Consider the following 20,969-nt stretch of genomic DNA (forward strand, 5'->3'; position numbering starts at 1 on the left):
TCCACAGAAAACTGGTCAAACCACATGTTTATGATCAGGTCAGATACTGATGTTGGTTGAGAAGATCTGACATAGTGTTCTAGTTCATGCCAAATGTGTTTAGCAGGGTTGAGGTCAGGGCTCTTTGTAAGACCATTGGGTTCCTCCACACAAAACTGAACAAACCATGTGTTTATGATCAGGTCAGGTACTAATATTGGTTGAAAAGACCCAACTTAATGTTTTAGTTCATCCCAAAGGTGTTTAGTAAGGTTGAGGTCAGGGCTCTTTGCAGGACCTTTGAGTTCCTCCACACAAAACTGGGAAAACCGTGACTTAGGTGTTCTGTAGGCTTGAGGTCATAGCTCTCTGCAGGACATTTAAGTTCCTTCACACCAAACTGGTCAAACCATTTCTTTATGGAGCTGGCTTTGTACACAGGCTCACAGTCATTCTGGAATAAAAAAGGACCTTCACCAAACTGTTAGCACACGGTTGGAAGTGTACAGTTGTACCCTTCACTAGAAACGCCAGAAAAATTCCATCATTTGGAATGGCCTTCCAATTCATCCAAAAGATGTTCCGTAGGGTTGTGGTCAGGGCTCTGTGTAGGCCTCTTGAGCTCCTCTACACCAAACACATCCAAAGGACCTTCCCCTAACTGTTCCCACAAAGTTGGAGAATCACAATTGTCTAAAATGTCTTTGTATGCTGTAGACTTATGCCGCGTACACACGAGCAAACTTTTCGACCGGACTGGTCCGACGGTCTATCCGACGGATTTTGGGCGGACTTCCGACGGACTTTCCAAACAAATGGACTTGCCTACACACGATCACACCAAAGTCCGACGGATTCGTACGTGATGACGTACGACCAGACTAAAATAAGGAAGTTGATAGCCAGTAGCCAATAGCTGCCCTAGCGTCAGTTTTCATCCGTCGGACTAGCATACAGACGAGCTGACTTTTTGATAGGAACTGGGTCCGGCGGAGTTCCGAAGTAAAGATTTGAAACCTGTTCCAAATCTAAAGTCCGTCAGGTTTTCGAACGAAAAAGTCAGCTGCAGGTCCGATGAAGCCCACACACGGTCAAATTGTCTGCCGGACTCGGTCCGTCGGACCAGTCCAGTCAAAAAGTCCGCTCGTGTGTACGTGGCATTAGAAGTAGCCTTCACTGGAATTATTTGGAGGAGGTTCACATACCTTGGGCCATACACATCTGTGTGATGGCCAGGTGTCTACAAGTCATATGGTGTTTTTATGCAGTATGTGCACAATATTGGTGTAGCACCCTCTAGTGTGTGCTAGAAGTGAGTGTAGGCAAACCATACTCTGACACACAGTTAAGCTGATGAGTTTTAATTGGGTCAAGGTTTATTAGAGTTCATGGCTTGATGACTCATCCTGGCAGCCCTTTGGTGCCTCCTTCTGGTCTGGAATGTTGGAGTACCTTCTAGAATTAGAGGGTGGGGGTTAGGAGGAGCTGCTTATGTATGCGGCCTCAGCCAATCCACAGTAGTGGGCTGGCAGGGGGCAGAGCTTACCTCATAACTAGACATGGGCCATGCCAGAAGGTCAGTCGGGTGGAAGATGGAGATACAGTGTTGAGTTGAGGAGGCTGTCTCTGGCCCTCAGGAGTGCCCTCTAATCTTGGGGTGGAGGGGTGTCCTGCCTGAAAGGATCCTGCCAAAAACACACTGGAGGAGGTCTTCCTGGAGGCACGGGAGCAAGAGAGGACAGAGTAGTGCAACACTAATGGAGACTAATGAAGGGGGGAGACTGCCACATGTAGCCAGTCTACCTTGAAGACAGCGGTATGCTTAAGTCTTCAGTCCATTTCCTGAGAGATCTGAGAGTCAGCAGGGTGGGCTGATGAAGAGTCAGTTGGGTGGACTGGTGTAGAGAGGCAGCCAAGAGGGCTGGTGAAAGTGGCAGCTGCAGCCAGGTGGGCTGGCAGTGCCTGAAGTGGTAGTGCTGGGATCAGTGGTCACAGAGGTGAAGTTACATGCTGTTTTACTATAGCTGAGCTACACTTAAAGGGGCTGCAAGTTCCTGCCTGTAATGGGCTGTTGCTAAATCTAACTGGGAGCCTGTCAGATCATCTCAAGTGTGATGCTGCTGGAGCAAGCGTTTGTGCAGGAGGAAAGAGGAGAAGAGACTGTATATAGTTGCATATAGAAAGTTGTTCCTGAAGTTGTTGAAGTCAAGTTGGCATCCCATAATCTCCAATCCCTATTCAATTTATTAACCCTCTAATAAATAACAAAACCAAAGCTACAGACTGTTCTCTGACTGTGCTTGTGAAGATTCGGTGTGCCTGGCTCTGGCAGAGTGGGGGATCCCTTTCATCTGCAGCTCCTATGTGGGGTGTGCTACATGGGATTTAGTATGTTCTCCTGAATTTAAATTCTTTCTTCCCTCTTAGTAATTGCAGCTTATATATCATAGTCCCACTATATGCTTTTTGAGAGGTGGTAAGCAGATTAAGCCTTAAGGCATGTCTAAGCCTGAGAACAAAAAGGTATTATGTTTCAGTCTACTCATCCTTAGATGTGGTGGATGCATTGGTAGTCATTTTCTGTTTATTTTTTACCTGACACTGGGTCCCGCCAGTAACACATTTCCTGTCCTAAGATGACTTACTGTACCATAGGGGAACAGCGTTGTCACCCTAGAACAGCCATTCTCAACGAGGGTTCCTCCAGAGATGGCTAGGGGTTCCTTGAGCTGTGGCTACCTGATCTCCCTTCTGATGGTGCATTCATAGTTGCAGATCCATCACCAATTGGCAGAGCCAGTAACATGATACCAGTGATCTTAGAAATACAGAACAACTTTTCCTCTCTTCATTTCCAGAACATATGGGGTAAGTGTTCTGTAGTCCACAGAGAGAAATGGGTAGGGCTGATAACACTGGCAGAGTGTAACAGAAGAGGTTTTTTGTTGCCTTTCTGTGGATAAACTGTGGGCATAGGATTCTTTATATGGGGCCTTTCAATTTATTTATTTTTTCGATTCTCTGTTGGTTGAACTAGATGGACTTGTATATTTTTTTCAACCTAAGTACATGTGTTAGAAGCTCATCGAATTTCTGGCAGGATCAAGAGCTGTTTTTTTTTTTTTTCTTGCACTAACAAAATGCTTTTAATTGTCTATTTAACGGGAGCAAAAAGGAGAAGATCATTGTTAGGGTTTACATACTGTGCACTTTAAGGGAAGTGAGGTTGCAGTAAATGAGGACCACAGTTAGAAAGACTATATATTAAATACATTAAAGTATTATTCTGTTATTGCATTATGAAGGATCTTTTGGTGGGAACTATGACTCTGTAATAGACTGTGTTCTTGGTCTTTGGGCTATTCTGTACCTGTGTAGTTAAAGAAGAGGCTAGAAATGAAGTTTCCCCAATAAGAGCTCAATATATTCCCATTGCACACGTTCCTGGTCAAGGCCTGACACACCATCCATGGTGTGATGTTGTCATCACACCATGGATCCATTGTCGATAGTCCAAGAGTTTATTTAAAGTGACTACATTACAGCTAGTGCAGGTGCAACGTTTTGAAGCCACGCAGGACCTTTTCTTCAGTAATGTGGATACTCTTGGACTATCAACCATACTTCCATGGTGTGCTGGTGACATACAGTGCCTTGAAAAAGTATTCATACCTCTTGAAATTTTCCACATTTTGTCATGTTACTACCAAAAAGGTAAATGTATTTTATTGGGATTTTATGTGATAGACCAACACAAAGTGGCACATAATTCTATCCGACGGACTTTGGGCGGACTTCCGACAGACTTTCCAAACAAATGGACTTGCCTACACACGATCACACCAAAGTCCGACGGATAAACTGATAAATAGTTTTCAACATTTTTTACAAATAAATATGTGCAAAGTGTGACGTGCATTTGTATTCAGCCCCTTTTACTCTGATACCACTAACTATAATCTAGTGGAACCAAATGCCTTCAGAAGTCACCTAATTAGTAAATAGAGTCCACCTGTGTGTAATTTAAGTTCTGTGAATCCATGAGAGGTTTGTTGGAGAACCTTAGTAAACAGCATCTTGAAGGTCAAGGAACACACCAGACAGGTCAGGGATAAAGTTGTGGAGAAGTTTAAAGCAGGGTTAGGTTATAAAAAAATATGCCAAGCTTTGAGCATCTCACTGGGCACTGTTCAATCCTTCATCCAAAAATGGAATGAGTATGGCACAACTGCAAACCTACCAAGACATGGCCGTCCAGCAAAACTGTCAGGCCGGGCAAGGAGAGTTTTAATCAGAGAAGCAGCCAAAAGGTCCATGGTAACTCTGAAGGAGCTGCAGAGATCCACAGCTCAGGTGGCAGAATCTGTCCACAGGACAACTATTAGTCATGCACTCCACAAATCTTGCCTTTCTGGAAGAGTGGCAAGAAGAAAGCCATTGTTGAAAGAAAGCCATAAGAAGTCCCGTTTGCAGTTTGCGAGAAGCCATGTAGGGGACACAGCAAACATAAGGAAGAAGGTGCTCTGGCCAGAGGTACACTTTTTGGCCTAAAAGCAAAATGCTATGTGTGGTGGAAAACTAACACTGCAGATCATCCTGAGCACACCATCCCCACCATGAAACATGATGGTAGCAGCATCATGTTGTGGGGATGCTTTTCTTCAGCACGGACAGGGAAGTTGGTCAGAGTTGATGGCAAGATGGATGGAGTCAAATACAAGGCAATCTTAGAAGAAAACGTTAGTCTGCAAAAGACTTGAGACTGGGACAGAGGTTCACCTTCCAGCAGGACAACGACCCCAAACATACAGCCAGAGCTACAATGCAATGGTTTAGATCAAAGCAACCTTGGCATCCCCGCATGCCTTGGTTCTAGGTGTAGTCCTGGACTCCGAACTCTCCTTTAAGCACAACGTCTAATAACTGTCCAAATCTTGCCACCTCAACCTCTGCAACATCTCCAAAATATGCCCCTTTCTAACCAATGACACAACAAAGCTCTTAATTCACTCGCTGGTCATCTCTCGCCTCGACTACTGCAACTCCCTTCTCATTGGCTTACCTCTACATAGTCTATCACCCCTTCAATCCATCATGAATGCTGCTGCCAGACTCATCCACCTTACCAATCGCTCTGTGTCTGCTACCCCTCTCTGTCAATCCCTCCACTGGCTTCTGCTCACCCAACAAATTAAATTCAAAATACTAACAACTACTTACAAAGCCATCCACAATTTAGCCCCCAGCTACATCACTAGCCTAGTCTCTATATAACATACTCGTTCTCTTCGTTCCTCTTAAGGCCTCCTGCTCTCTAGCTCCCTTGTCACCTCCTCCCATGCTCTCCTCCAGGACTTTTCCAGAGCCTCTCCAATTCTATGGAATGCCCTACCCCAATCTGTCCGCTTATCCCCTACTCTATTAGCTTTTAGCATAGTTGCCAACAGTCCCGATTTTCCCGGGACAATCACGATTTTGGGACCCTTGTCTCGATTGGAGGCTGTCCCGAATCGGGATTTTCCATAAGGAAAATCAGGAATGTTGTTTTTTTTTATTTTTGGAGCAGCTGGCTCCAGCAAAATGGCGGCTGGCGCCGCCGCTCGATCTTCCCCCTAGTTTTGAGTAAGTGGAGAGAGGAAGGGGGCTCGATCCGTGCAGCCAATGAATCGGCTTCTTTAGCTGCACGGCCCCTCCCCTCTCCACTGAAGCAGAAGACACGTCGCCGCCGTCGCCGTGTCTTGCCGAAAAGTTCCCCAGCCCCGTACTGCGCAAGCGCTGCGCCTGCGCAGTACAGGGGGTCCTTACTTGCCGAGGGGAACTTTCTCTGCAGAACACCGGCCGCTCCTGCACTGAGGAGGGGCTGCATTAAGGGGGGGTCTGCACTAATAGAGGGGGGGCTGCACTAATAGAGGGGGGGCTGCACTAATAGAGGGGGGGCTGCACTGAGGGGGGTCTGCACTAATAGAGGGGGGGCTGCACTGAGGGGGGGTTTGCACTAATATAGGGGGGCTGCACTGAGGGGGGCTGCACTAATAGAGGGGGGTCTGCACTAATTGAGGGGGTCTGCACTAATAGAGGGGGGGCTGCACTGAGGGGGGTCTGCCCTAATAGAGGGGGGGCTGCACTGGGGGGGGTCTGCACTAATAGAGGGGGGTCTGCACTAATAGAGGGGGGTCTGCACTGAGAGGGGTCTGCACTAATAGAGGGGGGGTCTGCACTGATGTAGGGGGTCTGCACTGATGGAGGGGATCTGCACTGATGGAGGGGGTCTGCACTGAGGGGGTCTGCACTGAGGGGGTCTGCACTGATGGAGGGGGTCTGCACTGAGGGGGTCTATACAGACTCTGCCGGTGGCACCTGATGCAAGGACAGACTCTGCCGGGGGCACCTGATGCAAGGACAGACTCTACCGGGGGCACCTGATGCAAGGATAGACTCTGCTGGTGGCAGGCGACGTGGCTAGTGACACGCTCAGGGATCCCACTGATTCGGCATTATGGTGAGTTGAATGATTTCATTTTATATTACAATGTAATAATAGAAATAATGCGCTTCAATCATCCTGGCACCATAACAACCATGGTGCCGGGATGATTGAAGCGTTAACACCAGGTGTTTGGAGTATCTTTATCTGCTGATTGTTAAACTTTCTAGAATACACATATTTCTATTGTGTAGGATCTGGGGCTGTTGTCCCGTCATTCCCCCTCCCCCTTTCCCTCTCCATCCCTCATTCACCTCAGACTCTAACCACACCCTCTTGAGCCACGCCCATTTAAGCTGCGTCCACTTTCCACATAAGCCACGCTCATTTTTCACGCGCCACACTTGTAATTTTTGCTAAACCACGCCCACAAATGAATGCCCCACCCCCCTAATTATTGCACGGCTCCGCCTACAGCCAAAAAAGTGTCCCACATATTTTTTTTGCAATGTTGGCAACTATGTTTTAGACGATCCCTGAAAACCTTTCTCTTCAGAGAAGCCTACCTTACCCACACTTAACAACTGTATTTTCATTTCTCCATCAGCTCACCCCCACAGTTATTTCCCTTTGTTTCACTTGACCCTCCCTTCTAGATTGTAAGCTCCAACGAGCAGGGCCCTCTGATTCCTCCTGTTTTGATTTGTATTGTAAGTGTACTGTTTGCCCCCATGTTGTAAAGCGCTACCCAAACTGTTGGCGCTATATAAATCCTGTATAATAATAATAATAAAGCATATTCATATGTTAGACTGGCCCAGTCAAAGCCCAGACCTAAATCCAACTGCGAATCTGTGGCAAGACTTGAAAATTGCTGTTCACAGATGCTCTCCATCCAATCTGACAGAGCTTGAGCTATTTTGCAAAGAAGAATGGGCAAAAATGTCCCTCTCTAGATGTGCAAAGCTGGTAGACGTCCCCAAAAATACTTGCAGCTGTATTTGCAGCAAAAGGTGGTTCTACAAAGTATTGACTTAGGGGGGCTGAATACAAATGTACACCACACTTTTCACATATTTATTTGTATAAAATGTTGAAAACCATTTATTATTTTCCTTCCACTTCACAATTATGTGCCACTTTGTGTTGGTCCATCACATAAAATCCCAATAAAAATACATTTACCTTTTTTGGTTGGAACATAACAAAATGTGGAAAATTCCAAGGGGTATGAATACCTTTTCAAGGCACTGTATGTTCTTATTATATCCCCACTTATGCCGCGTACACACGAGCGGAATGTCCGACAGAAAAATCGTGTGTATGCCCCATCCGACTTTTTATGTCGAAAATTCTGACGGACCTAGAAAGAGAACATGTTCTACATTTTTCCGACGGAACCAATTCCTACCGGGAAAACCGCTCGTCTGTATGCTGTTCCGACGTACCAAAAACGACGCATGCTCTGAAGCAAGTACGAGACGAAAGCTATTGGCTACTGGCTATTGAACTTCCGTTTTCTAGTCCCGTCATACGAATTGTACGTCACCGCGTTCTGGACAGTCGGAATTTGGTGTGACCGTGTGTATGCAAGACAGCTTGAGCAGAATTCTGTCGGAACTTTGTTGGGAAAACCTTCAGAGTTTATTCCGACGGGAAAACCGGTCGTGTACAGGGCATAGGACCTACACTGGGCAAGGACTTTTCAACTTCCGACACTTCCAGATGTGTCAGATGCCTGATCACCCCCCGTGGCTTGCTTTGGTTCCACCCACCAGGCACTACGACACTACAAAATACAGTAGTGTTATATCGCCTGGAACCACATCAGAAATTTCTGATGCATCCAGAAGTGTCAGATGCCGAAGAATCCGAGAGCAGAAGAAGAGAGCAGAGATTGTAGACAAAGCCAGCAGGACAGGTCAAGCTGGCCATACACTAGTAGATATTGGAATGAGCGTTCATCCAAACATTTGTACAAAGATTCACGGTGCATTTGATGGCTTGACGAATGTACTTTGAAACTACCTCAAACTTTCATTTGCTTTTAACATTTGATTTTAGAGCAAATGGACTTTCTTGAATGAAAATTACATTCGCTGTTAGAAATTTGTTTAAGAAAAATATCTCATCCTGCTCCTTGCAATTTTCTTTTCACAAACGTCAATATGACACCCACCAACATTTAGAAAATCAAATGAGCCTTCATGAAATTAAGATTTGCTAACAAAATTCTATTAGTTTATGGCCAGCTTATGTAATATTCCTTTTGTTATGTATAGTCTCTAAATAAAAATAATGAGGTCAATTTTCAGTTATGTGGTTGTTATGCTTTATCAGAAACCTGGATAAGCAGGACCAACCCATATGTGGGTGTCGCCTAAGGATGAAAAATAAATTTAGATTTACCTGCAGCTTGCATGAATGCTGTGTATAATTCCTGAGGTAGAAGAGGCTCTTGCAAGTCCCTCAGAAACCCCTTGAGCACTGCAGATATGTCATGGACACACGTGTCTTCTCCAAGGAGAACGTCACCGGAATTTGCAAACTCTTCTCGAAGCTAAATGATTACATTAAAATTAAATTGATTAAATTAAGTAAATAATAATTAAAATGTAAAATATTGAATTGAAAAGGAATCTACTTTTTTCATTTAGATGTAATTTAGTGCAAAAACATCCCAGAATTTTAGAATCTCATCATTATTAACACTACATGACCAAAAACGGGTGGACATCCAGCCATCACATCCATTATATAGCCAAAAGTAGGTGGACACCTTTCTAAATTCGAGTGTTTCCAGTGAAGGGTATCATTAATACTACAACGTACACAGATAATTGTTTTCTTCCAACCTTGTGGTAACAGCTGAGTGAAGGCCGTTTGCTGTTCCACCATGACTGTGCCCCTGTATACAAAACCAGCTCCATAAAGAAATAGTTTGATGAGTATGATGTGGAGGAACTTGACCTAAACCCTACCGAACACCTTTGGGATCAGGTCTTCTCATCCAACATCAGTACCTGACCTCAACCCTACTGACCTCCACCTTACTGACCACCTTTGGTATCAGGTCTTCTCATTCAACAACAGTACCTGACCTCAACCCTACTGAACACCTGTGGGAACAGGTCTTCTAACCAACATCAGTTCCTGACCTCAAACCTACTAAATGCCTTTGGGATCAGGTCTTCTTATCCAACATCAGTACTTGACCTCAACCCTACTGGTATGAATTAGAAGGACATTCCAAATGATGGAGTTCAGGTGTTTCCGGTGAAGGCTACTGTTAATACTAAAACATACAAAGACATTGTAGACAATTGTGCTCTTCCAACCTTGTAGTAACAGATTAGTGAAGGCCCTTTTCTGTTCCAGCATGACCCTGGTGTACAAGGCCAGCTCCATAAAGACATGGTTTGACCAGTTTGGTGTGGGGAAACTTGAGTGTCCTGTACAGAGCCCTGACCTCAAATCTACTAAACACCTTTCAGACAAACTGGAACGCCAACTGCAAGTCAAGTCTTCTCCAGCATGAGTGCCTGGTACAAATGGCCACAAATACCCACAGACACTCTTGTGGAATGCTTATTTAAGAAGAGCGGAGGTTGTTGTAGCCACAAAGGGGGACCAACTCCATAGTCTATGTGTCCTGCACAAGCCCTGACCTCAACTCTACTAAACACCTTTGTAACTGGAATATTAATAGTGAGCCAGGTCTTCTCATTCAACATCAGTACTTGACCTCACAAATGGACACAATTCCCCACAGACACTCTTGTGGAAAGCTTATTTAAGAAGAGTGGAGGTTGTTTAAGCGGCAAATAGGGGCCAACTCCATATTATTACTCCATATTATTAGGCCATGGTTTTGGAATAGGATGTCCAACAAACTAATATTAGGTGTGATGGTAAGGTTCCAAAACTTTTGGCCATATAGCGCTTGATTTTACTTTATATACCCGTCCACACTGAAAATGGCGATGACGTCAGAGCGTCAACCTCCCGACGTACGTTTCACCACAAATGGCGTCGTCTGGGGATTTCAGTGTGGACGGGTGCTCGCATGTTCGCACTGTTCACCAACGTTTAAGAGATCATAGGTTGTACGCCAAACTTTCCAACTGCTCCTTTGAACAATCGGAAATACCTTTCTTAGGTTATATAATTTTGGATTCCAAGAAACTCGATTCCATCTTACAATGGCCTAGACCTTCCACTTTAAAGGAAATATAGCTTCATTGGATTTTTTAACTACTATTGAAAATTTATCAAAAATGTTTCCAAGATTCTGGCTCCCATCACTGCCCTCACTAATAAAGGGACCAAATGCTCTGTGGTCTCCTGAAGCTTTGGAAGCTTTTGATCACCTAAAGTCTGACTTTTGCTCTGCTCTTATTCACCACCATCCTCAGCCGTCAGCTCAATATTTCTTGGAGGTTGATGCCTCCGAAGTAGATGCCGGAGCAGTGTTATCCCAACGACAACCTACTTCCAACAAGCTACATCCGGTCGCCTTTTTCTCCAAGAAATTCTCTGTCGCAGAACAAAACTATGACATAGGAAATAGAGAACTTTTAGCTATAAAACTAGCATCCGAATGGAGACATCTACTAGAGGGTATGGAACTTCCTGTTTGTGGTTCAAACTGACCATAAGAATCTGATCTACTTGGAGAAAGCCCAAAGACTGAATTCCAGACAAGCCCACTGGGCATTATTCTTCACTAAGTTTAACTTTGTTATGACGTACATTCTGGGTACTAAGAACACCCAGGCCCTGTCTCGGCAATTCCCTTGCGAGAATCTTTAAGCTCCTTTGGATCATATTGTTCCTCCGGAACAAATTATTGCTCAATTAGCTTACAAAGAAACTTGTTGGCTGCTCAGTCACGGGCACCTTCTAATCTTTCGGTTCCATCTAATACATTGTATGTTCCTCAAGAATTACGTAAAGAAGTTTTGCAATGGGGCCATGGACAGAGGATATCCGGACATCCTGGTACCAAACAGACCTTCTTATGCCTGAAATCCCTGGTTTGGTGGCCTACCCTAAAGAAGCATGTAATAGCCTTTGTTAAAGCTTGTACTGTTTGTGAGGCCATTAAAATGCCTCAATCTGGTCCCCGGGGTCTTCTGCAACAGTTACCTGTTCCTCATGCTCCCTGGACCCATATTAGTATGGATTTTATTGTGGACTTGCCTACCTCCAGAGGGAATACTGTCATCTGGGTTGTAGTAGATAGATTTTCAAAGCTAGCACACTTCATTCCTATGCCTGCCCTACCTTCTGCCCTAAGCTTGGCTCTATCCCTTATTGAACATGTCATGCGTTTACACGGTATTACTATCAATATTGTAAGTGATAGAGGTCCTCAATTCATATCTTCATTCTGGAAGGCTGTTTGCAAACATCTGGGTATCAAGAATTCCCTGTCTTCTGGATACCACCCCCAATCTAATGGCCAAACAGAAAGGGTGAATCAAGATTTAGAGACCTATCTAAGGGCTTATGTTAATGCTGAACATGACAACTGGAGTGAGATGCTACCTCTAGCTGAATTAGCGCACAATCACCGTGGCACTCCTCTTTAAAATGTTCTCCTTTTCAAGCTGCCTTTGGGTATCAACCAAGTTTTTTTTGCCCTTCCAATCTTCTCTGGTAGAGGTACCTGCAGCAGCAAACATGGTGACCAGGTTAACTAAACACTGGAGAGACATAAGAAAAGTTCTGCTTCACAGATACAAAGGGTATGCGGACCGTCGCAGAAGACCTGCACCCTGTTATCGTCTCAATCAACTTGTTTGGTTATCCACTAAGAACCTCAAACTATGGTAACCCTCTCCCAAATTAGGTCCTAGATATATTGGACCCTTTCGCATTCTTTGTCAAGTTAACCCAGTGGCTTATACACTTAGTTTGCCCCCATATCTTCGGATTCCCAATAAGTTTCATGTATCCTTACTAAAGCCCTTTTACAAAAATAGGGTTTCTCTACCCTCTAGACGTCCTTCTCCTGTCTTGGTTGATGACCATCAAGAATACGAAATTAGTAAAATTCTGGATTGTCAAGGTAAGGGTAGACAATTACAGTATCTGGAGGACTGGAAAGGCTACTCTATTGCTCAAAGGACTTGGGTACTGGCTCGTGATGTTCATGCCCCACAGCTGGTCAGGTTGTTCCACGTTAAGCATCCTTCCAAACCCAAATAGGTCGGGGGGGGGCATCTATAGATGGGGGGTACTGTCACACCGTGTCCAGGATTTGATCCTGGGACTTAGGAATCTTTGGACAGCCACCAGGGAACTTCCTTTAAGGTAGAATCCTTGTTATGTTCTGCTGCTTGAGTTTGGATGCTGGCTTCACCCTGTGACCAGCTATATGCAGTCACCTGATCTAGTGACCCTATAAATCTTCCCTTCCCCTTCCTGTCTTTGCCCTAGTATAGGTTCCTGTTACTGCTTGTTGGTGTATGATAGTGGTTTCCTGGTTTCTGACTTCCGCTTGTTCCTGACCTTGCCTCTTGGACTACTCCTATGGACTTTGCTAATCACTGTTGCAGACTCTGCCTGTTCCTGACCTTGCCTCTTGGACTACTCCTTTGGATTACTCTGATCGGGGTTCGCTGACTTCACTCTCTACTAACTGTGAGTTGTTTGATTGGTGTTCCTTAATTTAGTCTGTTTGCTCTTCCCTTTGTGGTCCCGTATTTCTGACTGCAGGATCTCAACCGCCTTCCACCTGATACTGGGATAACAAGACTACCGGTCAGGAAACTGGAGGGGCGGTTAGAGTCTCCTGGCAGACCTGACAACTCCTCAGTAAAAGGCACATGACAGAGCCCAGACTTGGATCCATTTGAACATCTCTGGAGAGATCTGAAAATGGCTGTGCACCGACGCTCCCCATCCAACCTGATGAATCTTAAGAGGTTCTGCAAAGAAGAATGGTAGAAACTGCCCAAAAATAGGTGTACCAAGCTTGTAGTATCATACTCAAAAAGACTTGAGGCTGTAATTGGTGCCAAAGGTACTTCACCAAAGTATTGAGCAAAGGCTGTGATTATGTACATGGGATTTTATTAGTTTTTTTTTATTTTTAGTAAATTTGCAAAGATTTCAAACAAACTTCTTTCATGTTGTCATTATTTGTAGAATTTTGAGGAAAATAATGCATTCAATCAATTTTGGAATAAGGCTGTAACATAACAAAATGTGGAAAAAGTGAAGCGCTGTGAATACTTTCCGGAAGCACTATATATCAGTTCAACTCACAGGAAGTGACAAAGACATGGTGTTTCTGGCAGGATCAACAGGTATTCTCTGTCATTGCTAAAGATGATCTTAGCCCGAAAACGAAAATGAATGCAGCCACCTCATCTAAGCTGAGGTAAGCTGCAAGATGTTACATTTTTGAGGATTTTAGATCAAGCTGCATTGCCCAAAACTGAAGACAAAGATTTGAATCCCACGGTAAGAAAATACAATAGATTTTCAATACAATTTTCTCCTAATGTGTTTCTGCAGTCTGCTCACTATTCAGTATTATACTTGCCTGTTCTACTCTTTTCTTCGAACCAGCGATACGAAAGATTCCCACCGTCTGAAGGCCTAAGTCAAACAAACAAAAAGAAAAAGTCATATTTCGGAGATTTATCTGATCCCCCCCCCCCTTATTTTCACCTGTTGATCCTGCCAGTAACACACTTCCTGTGCTAGAAGTGACAGTGCTCATCCACTGCACTGTAGGGAGAACAGCATTGTCAACCTAGGACAGGACTATATAAATGTCCCCCTCTCCTCATTTCCATAACGCACAGGGTGGGTGTCTAGTAGTCTACAGTGGGAGCTGTACAAACAAGGAAGAGTGCAGCACAGGGAGGAATGCAGGAAGTTTGCAGCTCACAGGATTTCTGGCAAGATCAACAGGTATTTTTGCATTTATCAGACATAACAAAATGCTTTCAGCTTCACATTTAACTTGCCAAAACAAAGCATTTAAGGTCATTGTTAGAGTTCACATACTCTGTAACACCTTGTCGGTAAATTTTGTGTCAACAATGGACTCTGAATTTTGCATTTATTAAAAAAAGACATATATATATATATATATATATATATATATATATATATATATATATATAAAAAATAATAATGTATTTATACAATATTTTATCATGTATTTATAATATATTTTATTAATAATCTATATAATTTTCCCCATTAAGATCTGATGTGTTTTCAAAGTGTTTTTTTAATTTCTTTGAGCAGTAAATATATATATATATATATATATATATATATATATATATATATATATATATATATATATATATATATATAATCTATATTATAAAATGAAAAGAACACTTTGAAAACACATCTGATCTCAATGGGGAAAAATCTCATGCTGGATATCTATACTGGTAAAGAGTAGGTTATGTGTTAGGATCTATACTGGTATGGACTGGGTTATATGTTAGGATCTATACTGGTATGGACTGGGTTATGTGTTAGGATCTATACTGGTATGGACTGGGTTATGTGTTAGGATCTATACTGGTATGGACTGGGTTATGTGTTAGGATCTATACTGGTATGGACTGGGTTATGTGTTAGGATCTATACTGGTATGGACAGGGTTATGTCTTAGGATCTATACTGGTATGGACTGGCTTATGTGTTAGGATCTATATTGGTATGGACTGGGTTATGTGTTAGGATCTATACTGGTATGGACAGGGTTATGTGTTAGGATCTATACTGGTATGGACATGGTTATGTGTTAGGATCTATACTGGTATGGACTGGCTTATGTGTTAGGATCTATACTGGTATGGACTGGGTAATGTGTTAGGATCTATACTGGTATGGACTGGGTTATGTGTTAGGATCTATACTGGTATGGACTGGGTTATGTGTTAGGATCTATACTGGTATGGACTGGGTTATGTGTTAGGATCTATACTGGTATGGACTGGGTTACGTGTTAGGATCTATACTGGTATGGACTGGGTTACGTGTTAGGATCTATACTGGTATGGAGCTGGTTATGTGTTAGGGTCTATACTGGTATGGACTGTGTTATGTGTTAGGATCTATACTGGTATGGACAGGGTTATGTGTTAGCATCTATAATGGTATGGACTGTGTTATGTGTTAGGATCTATACTGGTATGGACTGGGTTATGTGTTAGGATCTATACTGGTATGGACTGGGTTATGTATTGGGAAGGAAAGGATGCCACACCGTTTGATGGAAATTCAAATTATCAACCTACTGAGTGCTGAATTCAAAGACACCCTAAAAATCAAAGTGAAAAAATGATGCAGCAGGCTTGTCCATTTTACTGAAATTTCATTGCAGCAACTCAACATCCTCCTCAGTAGTTTATATGGCCCCCATGTGCTTGTATACATGCCTGACAACATCGGGGCATGCTCCTAATGAGACAACGGATGGTGTCCTGGGGTATTTCCTCTCAGATCTGGACCGGGGCATCACTGAGCTCTTGAACAGACTGAGGTGCAACCCGGTGGTGTCGGATGGACCGAAACATAATGTCCCAGAGGTGTTCTATTGGATTTAGGTCAGGCGAGCATGGGGGCCATTGAATTCTATCAATTCCTTCATCCTCCAGGAACTGGATGAATACTCTCCCCACATGAGGCCGAGCATTGACATGCACCAGGAGGAACCCAGGACTCACTGCCCCAGCGTATGGTCTGACATTGGGCCCAAGGATTTCATCCCGATGTCTAATGGCAGTCAGGGTGCCCATGTCTAGCCTGTAGAGGTCTGTGCGTCCCTCCATGATCATGAGAAAAGTGGGGGATCAGCCCAGAACTACACAGGAGGAGCTTGTGAATGACTGCAAGGCAGTTGGGACCACAGTCATCAAACAAACCATTGGTAACCAGTGGCAGCTAGTGTTTTGTTTGGGGGGGGGGGGCGGTGAACAATCAAACCCCCCCCATGGTAACTCATCCCCACCCACCCCGCTGTCCACCGGTCGGTCCATTGGCACTTACCAGGCATCCGAAGAGCGCCGGCGGGGATGGGGCATCCAGGCATCAGCGAGGATCAGGTGGCTCTTCTCCTTTCGGCTTCTGGTGTGCGTCTCCCCCGTTCCTCCTAGGCATACAATAGGATCTCCTGTCCTTTCAGCCCTTTCAGTATCAGACCCACTTCCCAATTGGCCAGGAGGAGAATCAGTTTTGCAACAGCGAATATTAATTTGCTGTTGCAACACACCTGGGTGGGCTCTGGATGCATCTTCTGCATCCTGAGCCCACCCTATTTTAAAGCCTATTAGAGCCTCTGGCTCCAATCAGGTGCTTCAAAAAAGCATTCATGCTATGCATGAATCTATCCATTACCATCTAGGGGGATAGCGAAGAGAGAGGGGGTGATGTCCGGGCGCCCCTAATGGACGGGCCACCCCTGTTGGTAACACAATACTCCGCCATGTATTGAAATCCTGCAACGTCACAAGGTCCCCCTCCTCAAGAAGGCACATGTACAGGCCCCTCTGATGTTTGCCAATGAACATCTAAATGATTCAGAGAAGGATTGGGAGAAAGTCCTGTGGTCAGATGAGACCAAAATTGAGCTCTTGGCTCTCAGCTAGAACACTGAAGATGGGTCGTGGATTGGTCTTCCAGCAATGACCCTAAACATACCACCAAGGCAGCAACGGAGTGGCTCAAGAAGAAGAAGCATATTAGGGTGATGGAGTGGCCTAGTCAGTCTCCAGATCTATAGAAAATTTATGGAGGGAGCTGAAACTTCGAGTTGCCAAGAGACAGCCAAGAAACCTTAAGGATTTAGAGAAGATCTGTAAAGAAGAGTGGACCGAAATCCCTCCTGAGATGTGTGCAAACCTGGTCACCAACTACAAGAAACGTCCGACCTCTGTGATTGCCAACAAGGGTTTCCCCACCAAGTACTAAGTCATGTCTTACTTGGGGATCAAATACTTATTTTACTCACTGAACTGAAACTCATTTTACAACATTTCTAATGTGTTTTTTTTTTTCTGGGCTTTTGGTTGATATTCTGTCTCTATCCTTAAAAATACACCTATGATAAAAATTATAGACCCTTCATTCCTTTGTAAGTGGGCAAACTTACAAAATCTGCAGGGGATTAAATAATTTCCCTCACTGTATTTTAATATATATATATATATATATATATATATTTATATATTTATATAAAAATTATATTTACTTTCGCCAAAAGTTCTGGGTATCAATAACTACAGTATAAAAAAATACAGATATAAAAATGAACATTTTATAAATAAATAAAAAAAATAAAATAAAATCGAGAGATACGTAGATATCTAGATAGAGATATATCTATCTCTCAATTTTTTTTTTTATTTGTTTATAAAATGTTTATTTTTTATATCTGTATTTTTTATACTGTAGTTTGATATCCTTTAATGAATAGTACATATATATATATATAATTACTCATAAATAAATATAATTTTTATATAAATATAATAATAATATTTAATAAATATTATAATATATATATATATATATATATATATACATATATACACACACACAAAATTTTTTTTTTCCCCAAAAAGACATCTTACCATACTGCTCCATATAAGAGCAACATGTCTCCACGATGCGAGGTACTTGTCTGTAGATGGGATTTAAACTTAAACGAAGGGTGCCGCTATTCTTATGTTGAAAGCTCAGTTCTTCGGAATGGGACAACTGGAGGGCTTCAAGAAGACGATCTTCTCCATCGTCCAGCTCAGTTATGGAATCCACAGAAAGAGCCCCCTAAATACAACACAAATGCATAAATCTGATTAGACCATCGAAGCAAGTCTATAAAGAATATGTAACTAGTTCAGATATGTACTTGTCGCATGCTCTCTAACATGGACCCTAGCTGTGAACTCTCCAGCTTTTGTTCAGAATACCCAGCAATTAGTTTGATGACCCCTGTCTCTGGGCCATTGGGGGGGTTCCCTCTGGTTCTGCTGTTTACGAATGATGCAAATCTTGACCTGTGTGGGGCCAATTCAGTGCAGGGGTACTGTGAGCTCCAGACAGTACTATGACTTACCCCTCGGGGCGTGTCCACGACAGGCTGGACTCTGCCAGGGTAGGGTAATTAATGCTGACTGTCGTGCAATCTGGAAAACTGACAACAACTAGTTGCAAAAAGGACTTGCTGCAGGGGACAGCGCCGGACTGGATGTGAGTATTTCAATGAAAGCTGCTCTTTACATAAATTTTTTTTTTTTTAGCACGCAAGGTCGCAAATATTTAAATATGTATTAGAAATAGGAGCTCATGCACATGGGTGTACCTAAATATTCATATGGACACTGGATCATAAAAAAACCTGCATGTATTGGGGAATGACGTAATGATGTCGCTTCAGCCGTCCTATGGTATGGTGGCGGCCATCTTAGCCTCACTCATCTCCCTACCCAGGCACTGAAAGGTCCCGATCGCCTCCGCCACTACAGACGGAGGGTGCGGGAGAGTGGCGGGAGGGGGGTGGCACCTCTCCCGCCGCTGATAACGGTGATCTCGCGGCGAACCCACCGCAGAGACCGCCATTATCGTACACAGAACCGGCTCCTGTAAAGATGGATACCTTGGTTGTGGCAGCAGCTGCTGCCGTTACCGAGATATCCCTCTTCAAAGTGCCGATGTATATGTACAGGAGTCGGTCGGTAAGTGATTAAAGTATTTTAGGGGGAAAAAAAAATTAAAATTGCCCATAGATGTCACTGAAATAAGTACAGTGCCATGAAAAAATATTCATACCCCTTGAAATTATTCACATTTTGTCATGTTACAACCAAAAACCTAAATGTATTTTATTGGAATTTTATGTGATAGACCAACACAAAGTGGCACATAATTGTGAAGTGGAAGGAAATTGATAAATGGTTTTCAACATTTTTTACAAATAAATATGTGAAAAGTGTGGGGGGTACATTTGTATGGCGCCCCCCTGAGTCAATACTTTGTAGAATCGCCTTTCTCTGCAATTACAGCAGCAAGTCTTTTTGGGGATGTCTTTACCAGCTTTGCACATCTAGAGAGGACATTTTTGCCCATTCTTCTTTGCAAAATATCTCAAGCTCTGTCAGATTGGATGGAGAGCGTCTGTGAACAGAAATTTTCAAGTCTTGCCACAGATTCTCAATGGGATTTAGGTCTGGACTGTGACTGGGCCATTCTAACACATGAATAGGCTTTGATCCAAACCATTCCATTGTAGCTCTGGCTGTATGTTTAGGGTCGTTGTCCTGCTGGAGGTTGAACCTCCACCCCAGCCTCGTCTTTTGCAGACTCTAACAGGTTTTCTTCCAAGATTGTCCTGTGTTTGGCTCCAACCATCTTCCCATCAACTCTGACCAGCTTCCCTGTCCCTGCTGAAGAAAAGTATCCCCACAACATGATGCTGCCACCACCATGTTTCACGGTGGGGGTGGTGTGTTCAGAGTGATGTGCAGTGTTAGTTTTCCGCCATACATAGCATTTTGCATTTAGGCCAAAAAGAACAATTTTGGTCTCATCTGACCAGAGCACCTTCTTCCGCATGTTTGCTGTGTCCTCCACATGGCTTCTCACAAACTGCAAACGGGACTTCTTATGGCTTTCTTTCACCAATGTCTTTCTTCTTGTCATTCTTCCATAAAGGGCAGATTTGTGGAGAGCACGACTAATAGTTGTCCTGTGGACAGATTCTCCCACCTGAGCTGTGGATCTCTGCAGCTCCTCCAGAGTTACCATGGACCTCTTGGCTCTTCTCTGATGAATGCTCTCCTTGCCCGGCCTGTCAGTTTAGGTGGACGGCCATGTCTTGGTAGATTTGCAGTTGTGCCATACGCTTTCCATTTTCGGTTGTTGGATTGAACAGTGCTCTGGGAGATGTTCAAAGCTTGGGTTATTTTTTTTTATAACATAACCCTGCTTTAAACTTCTCCACAACTTTATCCCTGACCTGTCTGGTGTGTTCTTTTGGCCTTCATGATGCTGTTTGTTCACTAAGGTTCTCTAACAAACCTCTGAGGGCTTTACAGAACAGCTAATATTTATACTGTGATTAAATTACTTACAGGTGGACTCTACTTACTAATTAGGTGACTTCTGAAGGCAATTGGTTCTACTAGATTTTAGTTAGGGGTATCAGAGTAAAGGGGGCTGAATACAAATGCATGCCACACTTTTCACATATTTATACATATTTTGTAAAACAAATTTGAAAACCATTTATCATTTTCCTTCCACTTCACAACTATCAATTATGTGCCACTTTGTGTTGGTCTATCACATAAAATATATTGACATTTTTGGTTGTAACATGAAAAAATTTGGAAAATCTTAAGGGGTATGCATACTTTTTCAAGGCAAAGCAAATTACGTTGAAGATTCGTTGTGCCATGATCGACACATCCACAAAGCAAACTTTTTTTATACATGGACGTGTATGTGTATATATATATATATATATATATATATATATATATTATAATATTTATTATATAAAAATTATATTTATTTATGATTA

At 43.2% G+C, this 20,969-nt stretch overlaps 1 protein-coding gene across 1 annotated transcript in view; it reads right to left on the minus strand.

The window, feature by feature from the left end:
- The window catches only part of LOC141108716 (rho GTPase-activating protein 6-like), a 67,727-nt gene that overhangs the window by 15,381 nt on the left and 31,377 nt on the right, over positions 1-20,969 (minus strand). Inside the window, exons 5-7 of the mRNA XM_073600595.1 lie at positions 18,019-18,214; positions 13,959-14,014; positions 8,813-8,963 (exon numbers count right to left, since the gene is read on the minus strand). Of these exons, the coding sequence (XP_073456696.1) occupies positions 8,813-8,963; positions 13,959-14,014; positions 18,019-18,214 (403 nt within the window). The remainder of the gene's footprint in view (positions 1-8,812; positions 8,964-13,958; positions 14,015-18,018; positions 18,215-20,969) is intronic.

Source organism: Aquarana catesbeiana, linkage group LG09 (genome assembly GCF_042186555.1).
Source record: "Aquarana catesbeiana isolate 2022-GZ linkage group LG09, ASM4218655v1, whole genome shotgun sequence".
NCBI lineage: Eukaryota > Metazoa > Chordata > Amphibia > Anura > Ranidae > Aquarana > Aquarana catesbeiana.